Source organism: Pleurodeles waltl, chromosome 1_1, assembly GCF_031143425.1.
Source record: "Pleurodeles waltl isolate 20211129_DDA chromosome 1_1, aPleWal1.hap1.20221129, whole genome shotgun sequence".
Taxonomy (NCBI): Eukaryota; Metazoa; Chordata; class Amphibia; order Caudata; family Salamandridae; genus Pleurodeles; species Pleurodeles waltl.
In genome coordinates, this window is record NC_090436.1 from 743,463,830 (window position 1) to 743,490,258 (window position 26,429).

A 26,429-nucleotide genomic window follows, 5' to 3' on the forward strand; every position below is an offset into this window, starting at 1 on the left:
GATACAGAATAGCAATTGGGTAACCAAATCTTCTGAAGACATTGACAGTAGCATAAGACAAGTCAGGAATTCAGTCACTGCAATACAGAAAATCAAAAGCAGTATCTGAGGTTTGGAAAACAATCACTTGTCTGTTTTCTTACACATTAGGGCAAGTTCTGATCATCTAACTAAGTTGAACTATGGGCAGGTAGGGAAATCTCCAAAAGTCTAAGATATAAAAAGAGAAACATCTATATTGAAAAAGACCTAAGGATAAAAAGGCGAGGGGCAGAAATAAGGCAAAATGAATGGGGAAAGTGAAAAGGTGTCAACATTTCAGAAGCTCTGTCAAGAGTCTTCTTAAAATTAAGTGTAAGCCTAAGCCACGCTCGGCAAAGCATGGAGGACCGCGGGAAATTCAGAGGTCTGTACCTCTCAAAGTCCATGGGGAAGTGTCCTACAATCAGTTAGTGAAAACCCTAGTTTTTACCACAGAACCCAATCAGGCAACAACTGTTTGGTCACACCATCACAAGCTTTGTTGTATTCTCCTGTCCCATGGTGTAACTTGCAACATCACTCTGCGCTGCCAGAGCATCCTGAGAACATTGGTGTCCTTGGTCCTTTGGACATCGTTTGCAGTGTATGAATAAGTAACAGTCATCTATCTCTCGATGTTCTTACCTTAAGGCCCTTTTATCAGGCTCTATTAGTAAAACAATAGCACATCTATTTCCAAACTAACATTTCATGTGCATGCACCCGCACTGAAATGACATGTTAATATAAAACAAAAACAGTTTCTCATGTCAAAGAAGTTCAGGCCTGCTCATGTCAATATAAGAAAATAGTCAGCAATGCACATTTAATATTATGTTATACAATGCACCTATACATTTTCTACAGTTATATAAATCTCAGTTACATAGTCAAATAAAACTTCATGTTACAGCTAATATAAATGTAATATATTCAGTGTATGAATGTAGATATGCTCGAACCACAATTCTCAACGTTGGACAATGAACATTAATGAACATCTTACATAAATTGCTCTCTTTTATAGTGGAAAATACATTCAAATAAAATGAGTATGGTTATAAAACTACATTCATTGATTGCATTTCATTTAATAAGGTTAAGGCACACAATACATTCATTTTCTAATTCTAGAGTGAATGCACTTTAATACTGATGTTGAGTGTATCATTTTACATCTCTTAGAAGTTAAAACACACTGTATAGACTACAAAGTGAGTACAAATAGGTCACAATTGTGACGTCAGGGGTAGCAGCAAATTCTACGCTGCTCCAGTTTGATCCAAAAGATTACTTCTTTGATAAGAACAGCAACATTTCACATTAAGATAGATTGCTCTAAGCTATATAGGATAGCTCAAAGTTAAGCTGCTTTTGATTGTTAAAAATATTGCCCTTCCAATCCCTGTCATGCTCCTCAAGGGTGGTGCATCTTTGAAGTTATAAATTATGAGGTGTTTATTAAGTCAGGAGGGGTAGTTCTTCCTTACGAATTTTCAGATCTGGAGGGGGGGGGTTAAATCCTGCCAGCTCATTCAGAGCTCAGCAGTTTGCTAATGACCTAAAGCTTGTTGAAGGGATTTGGCAGGCTGAGCTTACAATGCAGTTGGCAGTTTCGGTCATTTTCAGATATGGAGTTGCGGCTGCCTTTTTACAATTATCTACGATGGTCTCTTCATAACAAATCTACAACATGTTTTAACAGTATGGCAAAAGAACACTCCGGTTCCAAGATCTCCATCTGAGATTATCCGTAGCCCATGCTCACATACAGAGTTTCTCACTGCCCTACAACATTATATAATTTCTCCCCATTTCAGTTCAATTAGACTGGGTCATCAGCACTTTGGCAATATTGCAGATTCTGGTTGGGTTTCACAGTGTCCAGACTGTGCTGTCCAACCCATCACCTCAAAATCTATCAACACCTTCCTCGAATTAGTAGAGCACCTGGAAGACCCCACTCCTGAAGAACCCCAGTATTAACCCAAGTCCTCAGGCACATTAACTAATCATGGTCCTCTCCTGAATAGCAAATATACCACAGATAATGGTGACATGCCTGTGTATTTCAGGAACATCTATTCCACGATTTTCAGTTTGGTTCAGCCCTGCTCAGGGGATGGAGACTACCCTGAATAACACGTAGGATGAAGCTCCCTCTTCCGTCTTTGCTCAGGAGCCAACCTAATGTGCCCTTCTTCCTTGATCTCTTGGTGGCCTGAGACACCATTTAACTATGTACTATTACTTATACTATGTTTTCAACTGGGGGCACTGCCCTTTAATGGTCACCTTTTTTGCCATAATAGGAATCACCAGATGAATCATTCGAATCATTCCTATTTAAACCCATCACCAGTGTAGTCTCATAAGAGTTAGTACTGTCGCCATTCTTCGTCAGCGTCTTACTGGCTCCCTCGTGTTCATCGCTCTAACTACATGCTACCAGATGTGGCTTTAGATGCACAATTGCACTTCATTGTATCCAAAAACCCAGTGGTTGCAGACAGGTCATGGCGGCCTTGTGCACATCTGAAAGTATGTGTATTAGAACTGCGTCAAAGACCGAGGTCCTTCTACAGGCAATAAACATTCCTTCATTCCATTTGACTGATTGCCGTGCATTCTCCTCCCAAATGCCTACTTAAAAGGTGGCCATCCTGGAGACCATGCTGTCTGCCAACATGTGTAATATATAAATGCCTCCTTCCACCTGTTTTTTTTTTTTTCCTGCTCATGTCTCATTTGTAGGACTCACATAGGGCACTTCCCATATCTAAAATTAAAAGGACAAGATGGCAATCAAGCATCAATCAGCCTAGACCCACAATGTGGATCTTTCTCTTGTCCTGAATAGCACAGACCACATTTAGTTGGCTGGGATGACACTGTCCAGATTTCTAGTTAGTGCTGTTTAGAAAACTGGCTGATTCACAAGACCTTGCTGGTTTTACCTGCTTACTAAGCTCAACAAAATATTGCTATCCTACCAACTTATCAGAGACCTCTGTTTGCCCACCAAAAACAGAATATCTCCTTCCCGATGGGATGCATGCATTTTTGGCCTAAAACACTGTATGAACAATGCTTCTTCCCATGGTACTCGTCCCACTGCCACTCTATCTTTAATCAGACCAACTTTTCTTTGGCAGCAGGCATATGGTTTAAGTACCAGATAATTGTCTCCGGTGTGCTTTAAATAGTCCATGTCAGTGGTTAGCTAAACCTCCTTCTCTGTAGCCGTACAGTGCTGAAAGCTGCCATTTGGTGTTGTAAGTTCCAGTTAAAAATAAAATAACAAGTAGTCAGTAGGTTGGTATGCTTAAGGTATGGAAATACACAGGAAGTGTATGTTATCCATTATAGTTTATTGTTGTCTCCAATCAAGCTTTTTAGGGCACAGGGCTTCTGTACTGTGTAGTTTGCTTTTGTCCTGGGATGCACTCTACTGGCAACAGTCTGGTGACTGGGGGGGCGGGGGCATTGTTGGCTGTTAGTGTTGCCTGAGAAGTAGGGTGCAGATGTGCTGACCTTGGAATGGCAAGATGGACAAGGTAAACAAGACAGTAGGGGGGGGCAGCCAACCCAAGATCAAGTGGGTGGGTATCAAGTACAGTACAGCACAGCATCTGGAGGAGCTTCGTGAAAAAGAGAAGACTGGAACTTATGACAAGGTACTGAGACCAATAGATAAAATGAGAGTTGGGACACAAAATAAGGTGAGGGTATAAAGGGCAGGGTGTAAGAGCAGCCAAGGAAAGAGATAAGAGGACAAATTCTTGAAATAATTGACTCTATTGAAGGCATTGCATTGGGCGGGGGGGGGGGGGGAGCTCCTCAGTGGTAACTTGAGGAATATGGATGAGAGGTTAAAAGATAGATCTCGCTAATGTGGCTGATTACTACAGTGAAGCTTTTATTGGCAACCCCTCTGGTCAGCCCACTGTGCCCTTTTGTTAGTTTACTGCCTTACTCACTGTCTCTGGGGAAAATTACGCATCCTGGACCTCAAACAGTGTTCGCTAAACCTTGAATGGTTCACTAGTTTGATCTAGATGCTCACCCCTATTCTTTCTTTCTTACATGTGCCTCTCGTTTGGTTCACAGAAATCCATCTAAAACAATTCCAGGAGCCGGGAATCTTCAACTACTCCACGTTATTGCTGAGCGAAGACACCAATGTTTTATATATAGGAGCTCGAGAAGCCATCTTTGCTTTAAATTCTTTGGATGTGTCTGACAAACAGGGCGAGGTGTGTATTATTGTAATAAATACCTGCATTCATGTTTGCGATAGAACGCTATGGCTATGTAGCTGCACATTTGTCCCTAGTCTTGCATATGCATTACATGCCATGACTAAACCTTCACCATAGTAAAAATCATACTGAGCCGCTAACAGTGTTTATTGCTGTTACAATAGTAACCACCTTCTATAAGATCACAGGAGTGACCACATACAGAATTGCTTGCAGTGATCACCCTAACACAGCAGTAATCGTGGAAAATATGTATCGATATGAAAAGCCTCTAGTTGACAAATGAACTAATAGCCATAGCAGCAAATACCTGTGACACAAATGAATTATCAACCGTACTAGGTCTCCCCAACTCAGCATACATTTTCATTTAAATAACTGCTTTAACTACGTTTTGGGAATGGAGTAATTTTCTTTTCAAACAGCAACAGAGGAGCTTCTGCAAAAAAAAAAAAAACTTGATTTCAAGTCAAATATGCAATTTCCATTTTGATAAAACAAAAGAATATTTTTGTAGGAAACATTTTTTTTTCATCAAAATACCTATCTATTATAATGTGTGCTTCCGAAACACCAGCTTGTCATTTCTATCAAGGGCTAACATAAACAGATGCCTCACATGGAGAGATTCTGCCTCATTTTCCCATGTATATTACCATCACATGTCAGGGATTCTCATAATGCCTTAAATGTGTCAAGAAGGTGAACCAATATTTCAGGGCCACAGATGTGCCTTGGTGCAGTAATGCTAAAAATGCCCACAGTGTGCCAGTTAAGGCTATAGGTATGCCAAGGGTGTGACCACCTTTATTCCAGTGATGGCCACTATTATGCCCGAGCTATTTTGACAATATGCAAAGGATGACTACCATTATGCCACAATTGAACTGAGGATGCTTAAAATATATCAGGAATTTCCATTATAATGCAGGGCCACCGTTATGTCAGTAATTAACATAAATGTAAACAATATTGGGCCCTTTATGATGGGCAGTACTAGATAATTTTGGCATTCCTTGACACCAGAGACCGAACTCTAGGCACATAGACATATGCACAAATGCATACAGAAATGCATGCACACTTAAACAGATACACTCACACTACCCGTCCGGGTCCCCAACCCTCTCCTTGAAAAAAGTAAGGCTGTTAACGGTCTGTGTTCTTTCATGGCCTCTACTCTGCTTCTCACACACCTTCACTCTGGCCCTACCTACTTTCCTTACTTTCCCAGCAGTGTTTTCCTGGCCGGAAACTTTACCTTTTGATAGGATGTGAAAATGTTTGATACAGTAAGTTTCCTTAAATATATACATATATTACTTACTGGTGGTCGCTAGTAGGCAGTTTTAATTAGGGCCATGGTTCCATAGGAAAATCGTTTTTTGACTTGCCTATAGCTTTGGCACTAATGGGCGAATCATCACAAAATTTTCCAGGAAGGTGCTGCGGTGATTCTTGTTGCACGTGGAAAGTTCTGGGGTGATCAGTCAAGCGGGGGTCGAGAAAAAGATGGTTCGAAAAAGGGTTGCGTTTCCCATGTTAATTTCCATAGGATACTTTAGTCACGGCTACAGGCCAAACCACTGGACGGAATGACACTAAATTTGGCAGAAAGCTAGCCGTTGGCACGCAGATTACGCTTTCGCTTATTTGGTGTGAATACGTTCAGTAGTTTTTGGGAAATTTAGGGAAATTCAAATTTGTATATCTCTGGCAATGAAGTATTTGTGAACAAAGACATGCTCCTGTAGGGAAATGCACAGTTTTGATTGGCTGCCAACACTTCAAACTAGGAAGAGTTGGCAGCCAACCTGGGACTTTGCTTCTGCCGAGTCACAGAAAAAACTGTAAAAGTAAAAGTGGCCATGGTAGAGACACCCAGACCCCTTAGCACTGGCAACAGATCAAAAAAAGCATTTTTTTAAATTATTTGTGTGCCGTAAATTTGCGATATTGACTGCAAAAAAAAAAAGAAAAAACGAGTGGACTTCCCAGCTTGCTTTTCTTTTTTTTTTTTTTTTTTTTTTAATAGGCCCCCTGGGTGGGCCAGGTCCCATGGGCATTTAACATTTTGTGTGAGCGGCCTTCTGGCCTCCCCACAGCTCCAGGGACCACATTGTCTCCCCCCCCCACCCCCAACCCTGGTGACTGACACCTTCCCAGGGCTTTCATTTTTAAATATACAGGGGGGGCCGTGGCCCACCTGTGGACTACCACCTCCCCAGAGCTTTCCTTTATGAATATACGGGGTCCCTGGCCACCCCGCTGCCCTGGGGACCGTTGCCTCACCAGGGCTCGCATTTAAAATATGCAGGGGCCGTGTGCCACCCCCTGCCCCCTTACTGCCCAGAGGAAACAACACTACCTTTTCTTTTAAAATATGCGGGAGTGTGTGTGTGTGTATATATGTGCAGTTTTGTGGCCTTTAGTAGACTATCCTCTAGTTTCAGATGCTAGCTTTCAAGGTCTCTTACGTTCTTCTCTCCTATATATTGCTGTTACCTCTTTTTGAAAGGACTATGATGTTTTTTTTTTTTTTTTGAACGAATGTTCTAGTGATTTGTATCCTATTTAGCAGGAATTAATGCCCACTTGGTACACGTACCACGCTACCTTTCCTAGATCTAGCCAGACGCAGGCGCATCGGAGGCTTGGCTTGTGAATGCATTACCTCTTCTCCCAACCATTTTATTTAGTAATGAGGCCAGACCTATCAACATTCCTGTGAAATACTTTTGTAAAGACCCTTGGCTCAACTCTGCTCATATTGTTTCCCCATTTTATTGGGTTTGTAGATACTCCTTTTTATAGCTAATATAACTTGGCATTTGAGGGAAGTTGACATTCTTTAGTTGTGCACAGTTAAAATGTTCTTGGACCATTGTACTCATTACTCTAAGTCTGGCTTCATAAACCATTCAACACCACCAAAATACAGTACACACTAGACACCGACACATACTATAAACCAGCATTGCATTACCACTGTTTTGCGACTAACTTCTCTGAATACTAAAATCGTTACCTTCGCTAAGCTTACATATCAATCCTTAAAACATTCAGTCTAATGTCCCTGAGCTTTGGAATGTATTAATCATACCTGAATAGAATACAGACTTCCATCAAAGCTACAGATTTTCTTTTAGGTGTTGTAAGTATTATCTCACCCTCTTTGCTCTGAGACTAGTTAGGTATTCAGCAGTCGTTGAAATCTCCCCTAGGAGCAGTAGTCAGTGACTAGCTCCCTCATTAATAGCTTACTGCCTCCATCTATAGTACGTCTGAGCTGACTGTTGCTGCTTTCCGCAGGCCCTTATTTTAATTGCACTAATCATGCATTGTCTTGATGTTTTTGTTCTGCTGCAGGTGAAGTGGGGTGTCAGTGAGGAAAAGCAGAAAGAATGTTCAAGAAAAGGAAAATCAATACAGGTAATGCGTTTTAAATGTATGTAAATGTCACCAATGAGAGAGTAAGAATGCTGGTATTTTTTTGCTTTGGAAGGTTTGTGCAGAATATTAACCTAGAGATTAAGTAGCGCAGTGAAATGTTTGGTACATGCACATTTATTGGGGTTTCTTCAGTGAAGTTATTTATGAAGTAGACCTCGGGATGGAGAAAACTGCACTGTAGGGGTCGATTGAACAAACCTAATTGTATAGCATAAACCTAGCAGGAGACTGAAGTGGCACTGAACAATATTAGGGGTCCAGAGACCTCCTGCCACTTACGCCTCAATTAGACAACCTGTTAGATCAAATTTGTAGTCTTAAGCAGGTCTGTGAAAGGATTGATGCCAAAAAGAACCACTTATGCTCCATCAGTAGTTAAGCTCGAGAGGAAACCACTGCGCCAGCTAGAAATAACCAAAATGAAATGTCCTTCCTCCTGATTCTTGGCACAACACCTGGAATGAGAGTAGAGAAGGAAGGCATAAAGTAAATTCATTAGCCCTCTTCCCCTCAGCATCTCTGCCTGGAAGTGCTGGCAGAGCCAAGGAAAGCAGATATTTTCCCTCTCTCCAAAAGGGTCCGCGCTTGGAATCCTGGCCCACTTAGGAATTGGATTCCGGTTTCGAACTTTGATACAGTTCTCTTTCCCGTGATTATCCCACCTCTTCCCCGTGCAGATGAAGCATGTGCTATTGCCTGCGTGGTTAGCTTAGACAGGGAAGGATGAAAAGAAAGCAGGGAGGTTGCGTTTTTTTTTTTTTTTTTTCTGTCTTTCTGGGTGTCTGGATGTGGTCTTTGTTTTCCCACTTCCAATTTGGAATCTTTTTGGGGTGAACCATGAGGAGGGGACACGGTTGGATAGTGGGGAAGATTGAACACATTTATGGCCCTGTTCTCTCTTTTTATTCCACCTTTCCAAGGACTTCTCTTCCTCCACCAGCTGAGCTGGTTTAGTAATTTTTTTTATCCTTCCATAATCCTAGTTTTATTAAACAGAAGTGTGAGGAACTGTGCTCCACTACATTTGAGAAATCGGCAAAAAAAAACTTAAAAAAAAAAAAAAACCCATCTTGCACAGATTGTGCTCTCCAGCTCCTTTACTTCCTCTTATCACACATTGCTAGATCTTAAACCAAAATGTCAGGCACAGACGTGTCAGCAGTGAACTTGATAAGCTTTCCTCGAAACATGACGTCACTTTATATTCAGCTGACTTTCTTGTGGCTCCCTTCTGCCTCCCATCCTCCTAAGAGCTGAGGCAGTGCACTCCCCTTTTATAGGCTAGGCCTCCCTGCAGCCTTGTATGTTGTGTTCACACCCCTCACATGTCGGTACTCGCCCTAACTCAGTTTGAGACCGGTGGCTCCTTTGCTGTAGTGCAGTGTCGTTGCTTCTTGGCACCTGGTATTGCTCCATTCTTTGCCACAATTGTTATACTTGAGATCAGCCTGGAAATGAGCTCATCCACGCCTATGCTCTACCTAAGCCTTCTATGGTGTTAAGGTTCTCATGCGTGCTTTCCTCCACAGCACCCCACTGCCGTCTTCTGTACCTGGGAACATGTGCCTGTCGCCAGGCTAAGTAAAAGGAAAGCAATGAAGAGGGCACTCTTGGCAGGCAAGACTGGAAATAAAGCAAGAAGAGGGTGGGAATGTACCCTTGTTTGTAAGACAAGCCCAGTAGGAGCTTGAAAGACACTGTAGTTATTTACTAAGGTGTCCCCAAAAACGGGTAATCTAATACCTCACAGATATAAGGCCTGTGACCAATAATGTGTCCTGATGGGCAAGTGTGCGAAGGCTGTTGTTTTCACCCTTCTCCAACAAAAAAGGCAACGGGCAGTGCTACCTACTTGGCTGTTGTGGGAAATAGATTGGAATGCTTTAAACTGCTGGTGAAGTGTAGGTACTTACCAACCACATACTAGATACAGAGATGTTTTATTGTACTTCAGATACCCATTGTCTGAAAAAAGTGATCTGCCAATCGGTGTTAATCTCTTGCTTAATGGGCATTTTTTTTTTTTACACTTTGTCCTTTTATTGCAGACTGAATGCCTTAATTACGTCCGTGTGTTGCAGCCACTAAATAGCAGTGTCCTGTACGTATGCGGGACCAATGCCTTCCAGCCTACCTGTAACTATCTGGTAAGCACAGCTCTTCGACGCATTTGTGAATGGGATTATGGGTTTTCCCTGGTGACTACCATGAAACAGTAGCCCAAGAGAGGTGGGATAATTCTCTCCCTACTGGGCAATGAGGGAGGGAAACATGTTTTATTGTCCTTACCCACTCACTAAGGTAAATCATTATTTTAGTTTTACATGCTCTTGAACACACCCCACACATATGCTACAAAGCTGCTCTCATAATGTGCTGGTAAATAATTGTACTCATAGGGCCTCTTTCACACACCGCACTTTTGCACCTCGTTTGGACTTCGCACAAAAGTAAACTCTGGATGTCCATTAAGTGATCCTGATTTACAGAATCAGAAGCTGCAGAGATTTATACCTGCAGTTGGACTTTGGTGCTGACATAAACTTGCTACCACTGTGGAATTTCCATTGAGTTTATGGTGTGGGTTGGAAGGAACAGTGGGAAATGCATGGGGCACCTACAGAAGCAAACAGTATTGGAAATCTGCAAACCTACCAAGTTGCTGCAGAATGCAGGAGCAAGTGTTTGCACAGTGGCATGTTGAAAGGAACTCCTCCTATATTTCATGGGCATGCATGGAATAGGATGGATCCCAGATTTAATCTACTCTACTATTTATTGCCTGCCCCTGTTTAGGGCACTTTTCAATAGGAACAAACTGTTCCTGATAAGTGTCTGTTTCTTAATATCAGTATGGCAAATATGTTAAAGCCATTGAAGGAAACATTTGCTTTCTTTTATTGACCTAACAGAAGGTTGGATAAAATTCTTAAATATTCCGTGGCATGCAATATTTTTCCTATGACTTCGGACTTCTTGTTGTCATTCTAATAGCTGCTACTTTGCTGTATTGCTTTATTCTGATAGTTGCTTAAAATAAGAGATGATGTAAGATTTCAGAACCTCTCAAAAATCTTCACATCTTAATGTTTTTGTGTGAAACTTACCACAAAGTCTGCGCATTGGTGCTTTGCTTCCTTAAAAGTGTTTCCTTCTTTAAAATAAGCAGAAAATGCTGTGTTGGCTTATTACCTCTTCAGTAAATAGAAGAATTGCTGCACAGAGAACATTACTTTTGTCGCAAGAGTATCTCACATGAGGTGTTTGTGGGGTTTGATTGTAAGTTACATACAGAAACAAAAAGGTGATGGTGAGAGGGTAAAGGTCCATATTTAGTTTGTACAGTACTAGACAGCACACAATTAGACTTTTTTAAATTCCAGAACTACACAGATTAACATTCTGTGCAAAAGTGCTTTTCCCAGGACGAAAGTCCAGGTCCCCATTTCTGCATTGAACAGCATAGCCGCTGGACCTGATGTCATTTGTGTTGCTACCTAATACAATGAAGCCAGTTTCAACCTCAATTGAAATCCTTGCAGGACTCTGTGGTTCAGAATAAGTTAATTATTAATACAACTTCTATTAAGTCAAAGGTTATGATCTTGAGAAGGGCACAATGCTCTTATTTGTATGAATAATACATCTACTAAAAATATTGAAAACCTAGCCAGCAGAAAATTCCCTTTGGTCTTCTACACACCATGGTCACTCCGGGCTCCCTTTATCAAGGGATTTCTGACAGTTTAGCAGCCGTGTAGATCTGATCTAACACGGAGGAGTGTGGGAATATATGTCAGAATATCAAGGGCAAAAACATTGCAGTCAGAATATCCACTACCAAAATATTGTCACAGTAAAATATGTATATATATATACTTCTGGCTTACGTTTTTGTATTTTGATTTTTAAAACTTTAAAAAGGGTAGTATACAGGTGTTCAGGGGTAAGTTAATGATATGTGTAATATGACTTCTACTTCAAAATTAACAATGTTTCAAGTGTTTTCTTGAAATAATTGGGGACGAAATGTAGGCTTCACTCAAGTGGATCTTTCATACGCAGAGCCTCTGGCTGTCCTTTGAATTACTAGTGAAAATAGTGATTAAAGGCTGCAAGGTGCACCTAGATTGAGGTAGAATTGTCCTTTTATTGTTGACATTTATTATTTTTTATACATGTGATTCTAGTAGTAACTTTTGTGTTCTGATTAACTAAAATGTCTTTATAGAGTGTTTCCCCATTTCAAATGGTGGGTAAAAGTGAAGATGGCAAAGGACGATGCCCCTTTGACCCAGCACATAGTTACACTTCAGTCATGGTTGGTAAGTACAGACTTTAAAATTTTCCCCATTGATGACACCACACTAAATTGTTGCTTATTACGTGCTAAATTTCCTGCCAAAGCATTTTCAGGCGTGCATGTGGTGTTTTTATCTCAGGAGCATGGTGCAAGATGTGAAAAACTAAATGTAAGAACAACATGAGATACCCTTTGGGCGAGAAAATATTGAACCTGTGTAGAATGTTGTCTTTATGCTAGGAATCCTCTGCTTGATGCCTATCCTGCAGCAGCTTAATGTTTAGTATGTTTGCCATGGCCCAGCAAAGCCCCATTGTAGTCGCAGCCCTGTACACTGTGGAATTGGTTTTAACAGTTTTACCAGACCTGATTTTGATTCGTAGTCCACCTCTGCCTGTGTTAACAATAAAAGGCCAGCTCTCATTGCATGAATGTTGTCTTTTAAATAAAGCTGATGGCACCAAAGTCAGATTATTCAGTATTTTTTTAATCTTCCATGGAAATGATGTAATACATCATTGTATTCTGAAAGCTACACCGTAATGTGTAACCTTTTTAGGTTTCGCTAGCACAGCGTTTGTGCTTGCAAAATATCTTGCAAGGAAAGAAATCTTAAAAGGGACTTAGAGCATGCCCATTACTTACATTTACTTACTGTTGGTTAGCTCCTGCGCTGCTCTTGTTTCCCTGCTGCTTATTGGACAGTGCCGCCTCCTTTGCTCTGGCTTCCTCCTGGGACTTTGTGTGTGTTCATGCCGTGGAGCACATACAAAGTACTGCTTCCTGTGTATGCCTGTACACCTACAGAGGTACTTTTTTATTTTGTAACGTAGCTCTGACTGCATTGTTTTGCAGGCTCTCTGTAGTGACCCAGACCTCAAAGCCATGGCCTCAGTTTACGAACTGCCCTGTATTTAGGCTGATCTCATTCTCCACGATCACAACATGCCTGTCACAGTGAAGTCCTAGACACCGCAGTTCACAACATGGCAGAGTGCACTTTGTGGATTGCTCTGTATTTTCAGTGCAAAATTATAAACCTAAAAATTCTGTGTTCGGAGTGGTTTTCACTGGGACTGATACTATACCTACAATCTCTCTCTGCTTCTTTTAATATGTCAACAGTTCTCTTTTCCACTTTTGAGCTGGTCACTCTAGTGTTCTCTTGTATTTCAGAAATGCTTAATGATAAATCGACCAAAGATCCCATCGGTTCTTTACAAATTTTGGCCCCTTGAATCCATGCATGAGTAGCGTCTCTAGTTCTTCAGTATTGGCTCTTTCATAGATTCACATGCTTGAATCATTCCCCACTGTCAAAGTGGGAGTCCCATGGCAACATAGAAATGCAGTAAAGAAAAAAACTATATTGAAGTTAATGCAAAGAACAATCACTTTAATAGTTTCAGTGTTATTAAAAGTTACTCCAAGTCCAGCCTGTCAGGCAACATCACCCTTTAGAACCTTCAACACAGATGCTCCAGTCTCTCAGATGTTGTACCGCACATCATGTGATGGGAGTCTTCCTGAGCCCTGCTCAGTTTTCAGCTTTTTTTCACAACTAAGAGGGGATTTCTCTTCAGGTTAACCTTTATTCTATATATTTCCAGTTATGCTGACTAAACCAAAATGTCAGCGCTAACTAAATAAGCATTATTTAGACCCTGCAGCACTTGTGGGAAAATGAGACACTACTCAGATGACCCACATAAGGACTGCATCTACTGCTTTCACCCTGGACACCAGGTGAGAGACTGCAAGATCTGCCACACCTCTTCTCAAAAGGCTTTAAGGGATAGAGAGGCTAGACTTTTGCCATGGCCCCAGAAGCTAAAATCTAGGAAATGCCCTATATCTGAAAAGGAATGCCCTATATCTGAAGAGGACAGTGAGGGGTCCTCAAAGGACGGACAATCACGAAAATGGGAAAGGTCTGCTCAAAAAGGGTCTACAGGTTCCCCACATAAGGGAATGAAGAATGCCATCATGAGCATTCTAAGAAAGAGGAACATCCTTCTACCTCAAAAAAGGAGAAAGTTTCCTCAGGAAAGGTTAATTCTGAGGCCTCCGTGCCTTCTACTAAGGAAACTCTTGTTGACGAAATCACGTTTGGCAGTCTCAACTAAACAATTCACTTTCTCGTCAATGACCTCACCTTAAGTTCATCTGAAACCAATTACAATGCTGCTGACGATGAACCAAGACCAGGTCCGTCACCTCAATCTGACATCACTTCATTTGTCGGCCTGGCTTCTGAATACAATGTGTTTGCCATGCTAGCTATTCCATCTGACTGTAGAGAAATTCTTGCAAATGCTAATACACAGACCACAAACAAGACATACAAACTTAAGTGGAAACACTTTTCTCTAGTGCATGGACTCCAAAATTCACCCTTTTATATCACCACCAGAACAAATTCTTCCATATCTGCTTCAGCTAGCAAAATCCGCCCTCTCTCATTCTTCCATTAGGGTTAATCTGGAAGTGATTTCCAGGTTTGGACAACAGGCCTTCACTATGGTCTTCCAGGAGCATACAACAGTTCTTGAAAGGGCTATTCAGAATGCTCCTCCCTTGAAACTACCTACTTCATTTTGCCATCTTTAATATTGTGCTTTCACAACCCATGAGCCGATTTACAGAGTGGAATTACAATATCTCACTTGGAACACAGTGCTTCTGATAGCACTCACCTCAGCCAAGATGTTGAGCGGCATCCAAGCATTCACAGACCAACAACCTTTTCTCCAATTCAAGTCATAGTCTGATACTTGGGACCAATCCTAAGTTTATACCCAAGTTACATTTAGACTTTCACCTAAACGAACCAGTAATATGGAGAATGTTCTTCCCAAATTCTCTAGCAGCGGCGGAGAGGTCCTTACAAATGTTAGATGTCAAACAATATCTAAAATTCTTCCTTTACAGAACCCACCACATCCACAGAGCGTACCAGTTATTCGTGACCTAGCGGGTTCTGAGAAAGGGATTAACTATTTCTAAACAGACCATAGATGGATGGGTTGCATCAGCCATTCAATTTTGTCACCACAGTCAGGAAAACCATTGACCAACAAAGTCAAGGCTCACTCCACCAGAGCTGTCGCCACCTCCACAGCTCTCTTTGCTGGTGTGACCATTCAGCAGATATGCCAAGCAGCAACATGGTCCAGCAGGCACATCTTTACTCAACATTACTGCCTGTACTCTGTGGAGAAAAGTGATGCAACAGTAGGACAAGCAGTTCTGTGACATCTATTTCAGTAAGGTGATCCTCTACTATTCCAACCTTCCGCTGTATTATAATGTTTTGTAGTTTCAAATGTTCGCTGCTTACTATTCTGATTCAAGCATGTGAATCTATGAAAGATCCAATCCTGGAGAAGAAAATAAGTAACTTATCTTTAACTGCAGTTCTCCATTATTGGTATCTTTCATAGATTCACATGCATCCTACACTCCTCCCCATAGAGGCTCACCTTCTTTCCTTGATTTATACATCTCTCTCATGCAAGAAAATCTGAGACCGCAGCCTCTGTGGTGAAGGTTCTAAAGGGTGCTGTCACCATATTGGCTGGTCTTTGGGTCTTTTTTAATAACACTGATAAGCTATTAAATTGAATGTCCTTTGCATTTACGTCAATGTAGTTTTTTCTTTATTGCTTTTCTATGGTACTGTGGGGACTCCCAGTTGGTCGATGGGGAATGATTCAAGCATGTGAACCTATGAAAGGTACCAATACTGGAGAACTTCAGTTAAAGGTAAGTAACCTATTTTCTTATATAGTGCCAACTCAACCCAAAACAAAATGTTAATTTAAAAAAAAAAAGAAAAAGCACATACAGAATCAGTTGCTTGGATGAATGTATGAATCTCTATATGCACAAAGGGAAGTTTGTTGCCTTTCTGGCGTAAGCCATTGGCAGCCTTGGAATTCGAAATGCTCTGTGAATAAAACACCTTACGAATGGTTCTTCAGTATTGGATCTTTCATAGATTCACATGCTTAAAAATCTTAACTACAACCAATCAGGCAACAGCACCCTCTAGAACAGTCTCAATAGAGGCTGTTTCCCTCAGAATTTCTACCGCATGTCGCGTGAATGGAGTCTCTCTGAGCTCTGCTTAGATTTTGTTCTCTATAGCTAAACTGACAGGAATATTTCAGTCATACATCGATTTTTTTTATTTTTTTTAATTTTTTTTTTATTGGACAAGATGTCCCAACATACTAAGAAAAGGACGTCGGGAATTGCGACACTTGTGGGATGAAAAGACTTCATATTGATGACCCACACAAGAGGTGTGTATACTGTCTACATCCAGATCATAAGGTGAGAGATTGCAAAAATGTTCACACCTTTACTCATAAGACTCTTAGACAGAGAACAAAGACTTTTATTATGGCTACAGAGGCAAAAAGCAGTGTAATGCCCTTCTTCTGAGGAAAGTGAGGCCTCCTTACAGGTCTCTCAATCTCTTAAAAGGCCTAAAAGTAAAGAGAAACTTTCTTCAGAACCATCTAAGAAAGTACTTTAAAAAAATCTAAACACCTTTCATTGGAACAACAGAAAGGTCAAGAAAGCTATACCTCATCAACAGAAATTCATTCAAAGGCCTTACAAAAGGTTCACTCACAGCCTACAACTCCATCAACCCACAAAAAGTGCTTCACTGACTTTACTGTCGACTACAAAACTAAAGAAATTCCCTCTAGAGTCTGACAAAGGTTCATCGATGGAAAAAATTGTTTCACACAGGAGACGACTGTGTCTACCACAACAACCGCAATCACGTTGACATTTACCACAGCGGTGACTCCTATGATCATCACATCGACGATGATTATAACTGCTAGAATATATAAAAAGACACCATCGATGACTACTCGGCCGGCGAGGGAATCAACGACAGACCAGTTGACGGCACCGGTCAACAACGATCCCATCGACAAGGATCAGTCAACACTATATGCAGCGATTAAAGAGTCATTGACGACTGACCTGGTGATGACAAACTCTGGGAGACCAACATTTTTGCCACGATCGTTGATAACTGTGAGGAAAGACATCCTCTACAATTTTACCAATGCGTATTTCGCCAAGTAAGGTGTTACCGTACCCTCCTCAACACCTCTTAGATGATGAGGATGATGTATATTCTCAGGACAAAGGAATGTTTAGGGTAGCCAGCATTCCATCGCAGCTCAGCGTCAAATGTCAAGATCTGGATGATGATCACTACCAGGACAACTTTTAATCAGGAAGAGACCAAGTGGATACCTCGCATTCTGAATATGGCGATAGAGACACTTCCATACCTATGCCAAGGTCATTGGTAATGGGCCTTCAGAAATGTTTGACTACTATAAAAGGTTTTCACCCTCAGTACCAGCAACACCGGTCCGCAACCGTATGAACTAGAAACAGAACCGCGGACTCCTGTCTACCCATCTGGGAACGTCACTCAGACCAGATGTAGACATGCATTTCGGGCAACCACCTCCAGGATGACCCTAAGACCACAGATGAGGAAAGGGAAGAAGGAGAAATACCAGATGCCACTCATAGTGATTGGGACAAATACCTAATACCTACTCCATCGCCACCTTTTGCAGGACCCGTAGACTCTCCTCCTGAGGATATAGGTGGGTTCCATAATCTAATGGAGAGAGCAGCTAAACTATTTGAGTTACCCATCCTTTCTAGGGAGACCGACTGTGTCCTATACAACTTTAAAGAGCCAACAAAGAAGTCCTGAACGCGATGAAAAATTCAGCTACAATACCTTCTCAAATCCCACGCTTGGAGAAGTATAAAACCCCGGAAGACTCTCCCAACATGCTTAATAGGACAACCTAAGCCGGATTTCATGGTCTCTCAGCCGGCACAATGGCTCTCAGAGAATCCCTCAACACCACTATCCTCCCCGCCAGATAGAGAATGACACCGTCTAGATAACATTGGCAAAAAGTTCTCCTCTGTTGCAGCAATTACAGTCAAAGCTGCAAATGCGATAGGCAAATGTGGTCAGATATATTCACGTACATTGACCACTTACCTGAGGAAGCTAAACTGGAGGTAAAGAAGGTATTACAAGACGGGGAACAGATCGCAGCTGAAATAATTGATTGTGCGATTGACATCTCCCTGACAAGATTCAGGCAGCTGGCGGGGGCAGCAGTGCTGCGCAGGCAGGGTTTGCTGAAATCTACCTCCTTTAGACCAGAGGTACAGAGCAAGGTACTTGATATGGCATAAGATGGGGAATGCCTCTTCGGCAAACATGTAGATGAGGCTTTGCAATTTTTCAAGGCAGACATGGGCACAGCCAGATCTCTGGGCACACTGCAGTACAAAAGACAGCTCTTTTGAAGGACTAGAGGCAGAGCATACCCCTTCCACAGCAGATACCGACCATATAGGCAATAGTATCAAACTGCCCAAACAGGCTTTCAGCAACAGTACAGACAACAGCAATACAGGTTAGCACTTACAGCTGCATACAGGGGCTGCACAAAAGTAAGATCTTCAACCCGTGGCAGTGACACAGGCAGAAAACAATGACCGCACATTGATGCCAGCTACCTACCGCACTTGTATATCAAAGGTTGGACGCCGCATAAGTTACCACATTCCTCAGTGGTCAATGATAACAGACAATTGGGTACTAGATATAGTATTGAAGGGGCATACTCTAGAATTCCTCCAGAAGCCTCCAAATACTTCCCTTATCAGGACCACCACCTCCACGTTTAAGGCAACTTCTCATAGAAATATCTTCATGATACGCAAGGGAGCACTGGAAATCGTCCCAACTCTGCAGAGGGGCTTTTTTCTAGTGAAAACAAGCTTCGAGGATAGGCGTCCCATATTAGATCTGCTGGCCTTAAACAAGTTCCTGGAAAAAAAAAACATTTTGTATGGTAAAGCTTCAGGACATTTTATGCCTCTTAAATACAGGCGATCACATGTCATCTCTAGACCTCTGGGATGCGTACTTCCATAGCCTAATACATTGAAATAATCAAAAGTTTCTCTGGCTCAAGGTAGCTGGTATACATCTATAGTTTGGGGTCCTACCATTTGGGATAAAATCAGCCCCCAGAATTTTTACCAAAATGCTGGTCCCAGAAGCAGCTCATCTAGGACAACTGGGGATACAGATCTTTCCATATTTGGATGACTGGCTCATAAAAGCATCCACAAGACATCAGGTGGTGCAACACACGTCCACTTGCCTACAGTTGATCAGAAGTCTGGGCCTTTCCGTCAACTATCAAAAGAGAGAACAAGAAATGCCCATATTATGCAAGTTGGCATCCCCAAAAAGGATCGTGGGGAAATGCTTTTTTGATTAGATGTTCAGGAATGTATGCCTATGCTTTTCCCCGGATTCAGTTGATTAGCAGGGTGATCAGCAAGATGAAAACAGAGGGATGCGTCTCCTCCTCGTGGCACCCAAATGGCCCAGACAGTTCTGGTTCACAGAACTCCAATATTTGGAACAGACACATGTTCAACATAGACAGACATCAGCCCTGCTGACCATGAGCCCAGACCAAGTCAGTCATCTAAATCCTTCATCTCTACACTTATCGGCCTGGCTCTTGAATTCAGTGAGTTTTCCACCTTAAACATTCCACCGTAATGCAGAGAAATATTAGCAAAAGCCAGGGCCGAAACTACCAATAAGCCTAAATGGAAGCACTTCTGCTTGTGGTGTGTTACTGCAGAAATCCATCCTATGACGTCACCACTGGAGAAAATACCTCCTTATTTATTATATTTGGTAAAATCCGGACTTTCTTATCCATCAATAAGAGTATATGTGGTGACAATTTCAAGATTCCTACGCTCTCAGCATGGCCCCTCGTTATACTCTTCTAGGATTGTAAAACAATTCCTCAAGGGTCTTTATAAAGCGTTTCCTCTGGTGCGTAAACCTCTACTAGGACAACTCATGAAACCACCTTTCGAACCGGTTCACAGGTCAGAATTAAAATTCCTTACGTGGAAGACATCACTTTTAGTAGCTCTCACATCGAAAAGGGTGAGTGACATACAAGCCTTCACCATCAAGGATCCTTTTCTTCAGTACATTCCAAATGGTGTTCTACTTCTAACAAACTCTAAGTATATACCAAAGGTACCATCAAATTTCCATGTGACTGAGCTGGTTACTTTGAGAATGTTTTTTCCTAAACTGCAAACAGCAGCGGAAAAGGCTCTACATGTAAAGAGATGTTTAAAGTTTTATCTTCAAAGAACGCCTCAAATCTGAAAATCAGACCAGTTATTCGTAGCATATGGAGATGCAAGGAAAGGCTCTGCTGTATTTAAGCAGACCATCGCTAGGTGGATTGGACTGACTACACAATTTTGTCATTCTCAGGCAGGAAAGCCTTTATGCTATAGGGCTAAAGCCCGCTATACCAGGGCGGTGGCCACACCCGCAGCTCTGTTTGCTGGAGTACCCCTGCAGCATATTTCCCGGGCAGCAGCATGGTCCAGTCAACCTACATTTACAAAGCACTACTGCCCTGGATGAGATGAACAAAATGGGTACAGCCGTCGGACAAGCAGTGCTAAGACATCTGTTCAATTAAGGGGAGCCTCTCTGGTTTTCCGACCTTCCTCTTAATAGGTATGCTATCAGTACTCACCTAATATCATTGGTATTATTGCTATTCTTCTTCTTGTTGTTATCATCATTCTCAGTGCATATATTTCTCTTAAATATTAACTGAATGTATCATTGTTGCGATTATTATTGTTATAATTAGTGAAGTTATTGTCAAAATAAGCAAAAGATGCAATACTGGGGAAGAAAATTGGTTGCTTACCTGTAACTATGGTTCTCCAGTATTGGTATCTTTCATAGATTCACATGCGGCCCAACTTCCTCCCCTTAGAGGCTCCCCCTCAAATATGAAACTATATATTTCACACTCATACTAGAAAATCTGAAGGAAACTGCCTCTGTTGGGAGTGTTCTAGAGGGTGTAATTACTCACCACCCATTAGATCACAAATTGTCAACTAGGTGAGTGAATGAAATGAAACGTACGGTCGGATACACTGGCCATGAAGTACACAGGAAACACCTGTATATGAAGGGATGTGGGCTGCTTCCAGGCACTGCATGGGCTGTGCATGCATGCTTGAGTCTTAAGAGCTGCCAATGAAGTAGAACAGAATATTTTTAAGATACATGAATGAATTACTGCTGCTGAGTGACAGTGCTCCTGCGCTGAACTTTAAGACCCTTTAAGACATTGACATATTGGACCCTGGTTTCATGTCCTCATCTTTATTGTGAAAAACACTGACGATTTCTCAACAATTAATGTAATAAATGTTCAAGTAATCCATGTCGGCGATTTTCTTCCCGATAATATTTCACGTTTAACTGAATCTTGCACTTCATTAGATTTTTATGTATTCCTAGGATGTTGTTTCTGTAGTTTTTTTCTGCCGCACATTACTTGTATAGTGTATACTTTGAACCGGGTCGGTACAAGGTGCTGAACGGACCACGTTTGAGCGGTCTGGAGTAGAGACTGAAGTCAGTGCGAGTTTCTCGCGGTGCCTGTTAGTGGGTCGTAAAGGTGTTGAGAACACACGACCATTCAATCCTTGGCCTCTCTGCAGAGCACATGCAGACAACCACTGACAACACCAATCATTCTAGCTGGAATTGGATGTATGTTGGTTGTTGTTGTGTTATATCTGGGTGCAGTAACAGACAGCTTAGATAGGCAGCAAAATACAGAACGGGCGGCACAATATTGGAATCACAGGAATTTAGTTTACATGTTAGTCAGGCCTGTAACTGCAGAGGCCATGCCACTTTTAGAGAGAAACCCATGCAATTTGTTCATCTCACGTAAAAGCCCTGCTCAGGGTCCTGTGCAGGACCAGAAAATAAGGGAATATGTCGGGAACTCCTTCAATGCCTGTAAAAGTCTGCATTTCAAGCACCCCTATTGTGTTCCCTCGGTGCAGAAATGTGTTAAAATATTTTTACTGCTCCTTTAAACTACTAGGGCCGCCATTGCTTGAGCAAAGGAGACATAGTATCAATTTATAGCATAATTAATTACAGTGTGACATACAGCATTAACTGAACTGAATAGAGTGCACAAATACACTCCTTATATGGAAATCGGGTGAATAGAAGTCTATGGGGCCCATCCATTAAGAAAGTCAGGACTTTTCCGGAAATTGTAAACATTTACACGAGTACGCCTGAAAATGTGGATAATAGTTTTCCTTTTGGGCACCCTCACCTACAGCCCCACCAAATCTCGGGGATGCGTTCCCCTCTCCACTCTGGAATGGGATTTACACCAGCCGTGTGCTAGAGTAAAACTCTGACCCCTTGGTGGAAAGAGAATGAATTGGAGATAGGTAATGCTCATAAAAGTGCAAGTTTGTGAGCGTTCCCATACTACCAACGTAAACACTGCTTTTTATATTCATTTAAAGTTTTCTGAATGTTTATAATTTGAAATAAGGTATTTTTTCTATTTGGCATGATCTAATAACGTATTTTTGACTTTGTTGCAACAACCAAATAAACGATTTATTGACTGAATTGCTATATTCTAATAAATGATTTTCAAACATAGTCTAATAGATTTCGTCAAACACACCTCTACTATAATATTTAGGTCCTCTGCTGGAGAGCGAATGTCACAAGCTACCTAACCCATCCCAGGGTTTAGAACTTTAGAGTATATTGTAACTTTTGCAAGACATTAGTTGTTGAACTGAGTTTAAATACGGTTCACATATCTTATATAGGGGCTCGACTTTTTTATTAGAATTTAAAATGGGTCTCTTCCATTTCGATGCTCTGTTAGATACCATCTGGTAGATAGTGACTCACTTCTAGACACTACACTCGGTGGCCCTTTTCGTTAAAACTTTGTGTATTTGAGCCACAGAGGCAGAAGACAACTGATGCAGATGTAAAAAGAAGATTTTAGCCTTTTCAAGTTTAGAGATTTTATTGTTAAATGTATACATCTAGTTAATGTGTAGTTAACTAGCAGTTATGTTGTAGTCGGTTCATCATCTAATTTGTCACCCTATTTTTGGACGTGCTTGAGAGGCTGTGTTGGAAAGTTTGGGGATAAAGGCAGCGATTATGCCCAGTAGTTCCAGAGAGTGAGGATTACTTGGGTCATTCCTGGCTGGTTACTGTCCCAGGGTGTCCCATCCTGCCCCTTTTTAGGTTTTGTCTACACAGCACTTGCAATTTGCCTGCAAAATCTTTACTGGATAATAAAATCTTAAAAGGTGCTTGGAGCCTGCCTATTACTAACCATTGGTTGTCTCCCACGTCAATTGGTCAGTGCCACATACGGCTTGCTACTTTTTTTTTCCTTAAATCATTTTTCTACAAGCTTTCTTAGACGGTGCATGGGTCTGCAGTCCTTCCCCTTAACCCCCTGTCACCCCTCTTTGGTGTCAGTCGCCCCCCGCCATCCGATCTTTTTAACTCACCCTCCATTCTTATAAAACATCCCCCACCTTTCTTTTTAAGCCACCCCATAGCTTTCCGAGGCACATGAGGCGTAGGGACCTATTTTTTTAATATTGCTTCATATTGGAAAAAATCCCACTTTATAAGAATTAATGTATCTGCAATGCTTTTGCTTGCTGTAATACAAGATTTGTCTTCTTGCTCTTTCCCAGTGATTTAGGCACTGGCTGTGTTATTGCTTTCGTACTTGTGCCTTCACAGCTGTTGAATCTAGCTCTACCCCTTGTATGCTGTGAACACATTGTTAATCTTTGGTTGGCGTTTGGTCCTCACAACTTGGCTGTATCATTTTTACACATGTGACACCGACGCGGGCTCTGACACCTTGTTTTTTTTTTTTTTTTTTTTTTTTTTTAGCATTAAACCCGTGGTGCTTTGTTAGGCCTGAAATAACATTGACAAAGCCAGTTTAGCCAGTGCTTGCCAATGCTTGTTTAAGTTTTCTCTGTTTTTGAGTTTTACATCCCATAAATATCCGACAATAAAACTTATTTGGAAATGCTACATTTTTATGTCAAAGCATGGTTGCAAAGACTTATTAGGATATGCGGATAGCTTGCTCAGTGAAGCATTCCACTCTGTGCTTTGCGTTTTGTAACTCATTCGCTTGCTTTCTACTTGCTGGGTTTGTTTTAGACTGTCGGTCATGTCTTAGTCCCTGCTGTGGAGTTTAGCCTCTACCACATCTGACTGCCTTCTTGTAATCTTACAGGAGTGCTTCCTTTCCAGGAACTTTTTTTTCTTTTTCACAAGGCACTCCGTTAAAGTCCCTACGTCCTATGTATGTTGCTACAGTTTTGGAGAAGAGGATGATTTCATATCCAGTCCAGCACTCTTAGCAGGCCACTTCAGGTTTTTGTACACAACTTTCAGGATGTTTGATTCTACTTATCTCTGGCACTACGAGCTCATAAAGAATAGAGCACAAAGGGTAACCCCACAAATATGCTTCGTATTTGGGAAAGGAGTAAATAAGAGTCTAAACAGTCACAAAACTTTCCCGCTGAACATGTATTGCTTCAAATGCTGACTAAATCACAAAGTAGTAACTGAATCATAAACCTATGTATTAGGATTTATACATTTTCTTTATTCACTGTTTTTTTTTAAACAATTCTTTCTTTTTTTGTATCTCGTTTCATTTTCGAAAAAATGATTATTATACAATAAAAATACAATTGCAAATCCCAGTTAAATCTAAAATCTCTCAAACATACAACTCATAGCCTCTTTATAACATTTAACTACAAGTCCCCAAATGGATCTATGAGAGCACAATAAGGCGATAAACATGTTTTCTTCCACGGTGTTGCGTCCTAGCTTGGGAACTCCGCAGATGGTCAACACGTTTCAGTGGTGATACCAATTTCCTGCCACGTTTTTCAGGATCCAGAATGATAAAAGCATATTTTCTTTCTACTGTTGGTATAGGATTTGCTCTCACTTCCCTAGTCGTCACCTATTGACATTGAAAGGTATCAATTTAAAGTTCGTACTTTTGTCCAAGGAGAAACATTCCAATCTTTATGCCTCTTTTCCTTATGTTGATCCAGGTAGACTTATTGTATCCTTTACCATTTACAATCTCTATTGATTATTATCAACTTGCCTAGCATACTTGCTCCTTATCAGGCTCGGTTTGTTCACACAAACAAGTACAAGTCAAGCATATACAAAGATTACTGTATTGCTATCCGTAATTACACAGTGATATAATCAAAAGCCACATAGGACGTGTGTGAACAGACGTTACAGATAACTGAAGATCTACGCAAAATGCTCCTTTTACATGCAGCACGTCTTATGCAAGTCTTGACAATGCAGGGGCCTTTGGTAAAGAGTTTTGTAACATTTGCTACATATGTTGAGCTGGTTTCTCAGCATTCCTAATGTTTACGGCTAAGAGAGAAAGAATAAGGAGAACGTGAGGCCTTAAGATTCTATCTGGTTTCAGTTTAATAATGAAGTTACTTCCTTTGCACACTTGACTCGCTTAAGATAGCAATAGCAAGCAGAGAAGGCTTACCTCCACAAACCATACTTTTTGGCACCTGGGAGAATCTTTGTGATTACCCATGGTGTAATCACAGCATAACTAAAAACTATTGGCAAAGCCGGTAGGTAGTAATGTTTACGGAAGACAGAGCTGAACTCCCACGTAGCTGCTATGCAAATCTAAGCAAGCTAGAGAGTTCCAAAAGTGCTGCGGTTTGTGCCAACTCATGTGAAATGGGCCGCTGATCGCCAAGGAAAGGATGACCAGTTGTGTTCCACAATGGTTTTTTAAATAAACTTTTTTTCAACTTTACAGTTGGAGGAAGTCTGCATCAAAAGGCGGTCTCGCCAGTCCAAAGATCTTTGATCTGTCAGTGTACTACATTAAACCCTCATGCAAGGAAAATATGCAAACATTTTTCCGGCGCCATATGCTCCATTTAAAGGTTATGCGAAAATTGCTGTATTAGTTTGAATTAACCTAGGATGGATTCTAAGAATAAAAAGCTCTAGCTCACAAGCACACATAATACTAATATAAATAACTAGCAGACTCCTGTGAAAGTTATTTGCTTACAAGTACAAGTGTGCCTACAGTCATACTCCTGAAAGTCTTAAAAAAAAATGTATGTTAGAAAAAATATATACTTTACAAATGGTTTACTGAGTGCATCAATGTTTACTCGCCATCTGTTTCTCAAGGAGAAAAAAAGTAATCGTGCAGGTCCAGCGCGGTTTCTCATTCAGCAATTTGAGAATTTCAGTCTTACTTGTCAGTGGATTTTCAAAAGATTCCCATTTAACCTGCGTTGCCTACTACCATCAGATCCTTACAAAA

The 26,429-nt window shown here is 41.2% G+C and overlaps 1 protein-coding gene across 12 annotated transcripts in view; it reads left to right on the forward strand.

The window, feature by feature from the left end:
- The window catches only part of SEMA4D (semaphorin 4D), a 498,348-nt gene that overhangs the window by 288,977 nt on the left and 182,942 nt on the right, over positions 1-26,429 (forward strand). For all 12 annotated transcript variants that reach the window (XM_069227530.1, XM_069227533.1, XM_069227504.1 and 9 more), the window contains 4 exons: positions 4,132-4,277; positions 7,653-7,715; positions 9,785-9,883; positions 11,968-12,061. In XM_069227530.1, the coding sequence (XP_069083631.1) occupies positions 4,132-4,277; positions 7,653-7,715; positions 9,785-9,883; positions 11,968-12,061 (402 nt within the window). The remainder of the gene's footprint in view (positions 1-4,131; positions 4,278-7,652; positions 7,716-9,784; positions 9,884-11,967; positions 12,062-26,429) is intronic.